Source organism: Diadema antillarum, unplaced genomic scaffold (assembly GCF_040938485.1).
Source record: "Diadema antillarum isolate AM-2024a unplaced genomic scaffold, OU_Dant_1.0 seq00001549_RagTag, whole genome shotgun sequence".
NCBI classification, from domain to species: Eukaryota; Metazoa; Echinodermata; class Echinoidea; order Diadematoida; family Diadematidae; genus Diadema; species Diadema antillarum.
The window spans coordinates 203,691-206,677 of record NW_027272278.1 but is presented as its reverse complement, the minus strand read 5'-3'; the positions used below and the strand labels follow the sequence as shown (position 1 = coordinate 206,677).

Sequence of the window (2,987 nt, the reverse complement as noted above, 5' to 3'; positions counted from 1 at the left end):
ATCTTGTCATCTCTCGCACTGATGATAACCTTGTGTCGAACATATCCACTACTAGCTGTCTTCTATCAGATCACCATGCAGTCATATAATCATGTACAGACTGCCAAGCCGAAAGCGGTACGGAAGGTAATAGTCTCTAGGGCCCTCAAGAAAATCAACATTGACAATATCCGCAAGGACATTTCTTCAACCTCACTGATTTTGGATCCCTCTGACAACCTTGAATCCCTTACCTCTCAGTTCCACCAGGATCTTCGTGTGGTACTTAATCGTCATGTTCCATTAGCTGAGAGACAGATTATTCTTAGACCCCATGCCCCCTGGTACACTGATGCTCTCCGAAGATCCAAGCAACTGCGTAGACGTCAAGAGAGGAAGATGGTAAAGACTTCACTACAGATTGATAGGGATATCTATGCTGCGCTGTGCAAGTCCCACAACGATGTACTAAAAGATACTAAAGGACTCAGACCAAAGACATATTTTTCAGGTAATTGATCACCTGACATCACCTGTGCCAACTGCAGTTCTTCCAGAACATGAATGTGCTACTGAACTGGAAAAAACTTTCGCTGATTTCTTCCAGAGAAAGATTGCAAGTCTGAATAGTCAACTTGAAAATAAGACTCGGGAGCGTTTGTCAGTGGACATCTCTATACCTGTTGCCCCTAAACTGGATAAGTTTGATCCGATCCCGGAAGAAGAGATAAAGCGCATTATCAAGTCTATGTCATCATAATGTGAACTTGATGCTCTATACTTCTGTCCTCAAGAAATGCCTGCCTGAACTCACTTATCCAATTACTACCATTGTGAACATGAGCCTTCTTTCAGGTGTTCTTCCGTCAGCGATGAAGGAGTCGATCATGGTCCCAAAGCTGAAGAAGTCCTGCATGCCTCGCCAGCAACTCTCGAGTTACAGACCGATTTCAAACATCAACTTCGTGTCCAAGATAGCGGAAAGAGCAGTCGTCACCCAGAGTCAAGATCATCTACACGTACTTCTACATGACCTTTATGCTGAGACACAGTCTGCCTATCCTCCGCATCACAGCGTTGAGACGGCCCTTGTACGTATACAGAATGACATCCTGGTATCACTTGATGAAAAGAAGGAAGCTGTCCTAGTTCATTTGAATTTTTCGTCAGCATTTGATACCATTGACCATTCCATTCTGATTCAGCGACTGTCCCAACGCTTTGGATTTTCTGGCATTGTCTTAGACTGGACACGCTCTTACCTGCAAGGACGCAGTCACATTGTCAAGCTCGGGAATGCTGTATCAAAACCTGCCCCTGACACCTGTGGAGTCGCGCAAGGCTCGGTTGTCGGACCATTCCTCTTCACCATGTATGTCGCACCTATCCAGGATATTATAAGAGCTCACAACCTCGAGTCCATGCTCTATGCCGATGACACCCAGGTATACAGCATCTTCAGTCCTTCTGACCGAGACTCTGTCATCGCTGGGATTAACGCTTGTCTCCGAGACATCCGAGCGTGGTGCACAGTGAATAAATTGACACTGAATGATAACAAGACAGAAGTGGTAAACTTCACCTCAAAGTTTCTTCGTTATCGTCCAGGCATCAGCATACAAGTAGGAGGGGACGTATAAAACTGCACAACAGATGTCCGTAACCTTGGCGCTATGCTTGATCAGCATCTAACCATGAAGGGTCATGTGAACAAATTATGCAGTTCAGCAATTACAGGGAGTCTCCGTAAAATTGGAAACATTCGGGACTACCTTGATCAGCGAACTACGGAAAGGCTGGTGCATGCGTTCGTGACGTCCAAGCTCGACTCCTGCAACACTCTGCTTTGGAACTTGCCGGAAACGGAGATCAAAAGACTGCAACGCGTGCAGAATATTGCTGTCAGGATAGTAATCAAGGCCCGCAAGCACCAGCACATCACACCTCTGCTTTCAAGTCTCTGGCTGCCAATTCACCTCCGCGTTCAGTTTAAGATTCTCCTCCTGGTCGTCAAGTCTCTAAATGGTAGCACCCCTTCGTACATTTCTGAACTCATCAAGGATTATGCCCCAACCAGAAACCTTCGGTCAACTCATCTAAACCTCCTCCAAACACCCATGTTTAATACCAAGTAATACGGACAGCGTGCTTTCAGCACCTTAGCACCAACACTCTGAAATTCTCTTCCTCCCCAAATCCGAGATGCATCAACTGTCAACAACTTCAAGAACTCACTAAAAACTTATATATTTTTGCACTGTTATACTTTGTAATTTCTTTAGATTAAGCTTTGTTTGTATGCTTTTTTTGTTTATGCATTATGTTATGAATGTAAAGCGCATAGAGACTTACATTTTACAGTATGCTTGTATTATGCGCTATATAAGATGTTATTATTATTATCATCATTATTATTATTATCATTATTATTGTTTTTATTATTATTATTATTATTATTATTATTATCATTATTATTTCCCTATGTACAAAACCCATACCGGTATACCTACTTAGAAAAAAAAAGAATAATAAAATGATGTGGACATTCAGATCAACCAACTATAAAAATATCCAGGTATGAAATGAAGTTCACTAACAGAAAACTATTCACAAAATGGCCAATGTTGTAGTGGACTCCTGCTTTACATGTTGGGGGAGGGGGGGGGGGGGCTAGTCATCTAGAAAGGTGTTCAAATAATAAAAAATCACAGAAAATAATAAAATCGTCAATTATAAAGGCAGCGTTAAAAATTCGAAAAAAGAAGATGCATCCATGAAAGTAACTTTTCTATTTCATAAAAAAAATGTACTGGTTTGAGAAGGATAATTTTACAAACAAGCTACTGAAATCGAGGTGAATCGCTGCGATAAAAAAGAAGATTTCATCCGTTGAATTTCATACATTAAAGGGGAAGGCTAGTAACTGATCAGTTGGAATCAGTGGAAATGCTGGGAGATGATTGTTCCAATCCTTATGGGATTCATTCAGGAGTACATTATATATCTAT

At 41.7% G+C, this 2,987-nt stretch overlaps 1 protein-coding gene across 1 annotated transcript; it reads left to right on the top strand.

Moving 5' to 3' along the window:
- Window positions 1-1,673: 1,673 nt before the first annotated feature.
- Window positions 1,674-2,114, top strand: LOC139710629 (uncharacterized). The gene has a single exon (XM_071622553.1). The coding sequence runs from the start codon at window positions 1,674-1,676 to the stop codon at window positions 2,112-2,114; it is 441 nt and encodes a 146-aa protein (XP_071478654.1).
- The last annotated feature ends 873 nt before the right edge of the window (window positions 2,115-2,987 follow it).

Coding starts and splice junctions, on each gene's coding strand:
- LOC139710629 (XM_071622553.1), top strand. CDS start 1,674: ATGAAGGGTCATGTGAACAAATTATGCAGTTCAGCAATTACAGGGAGT.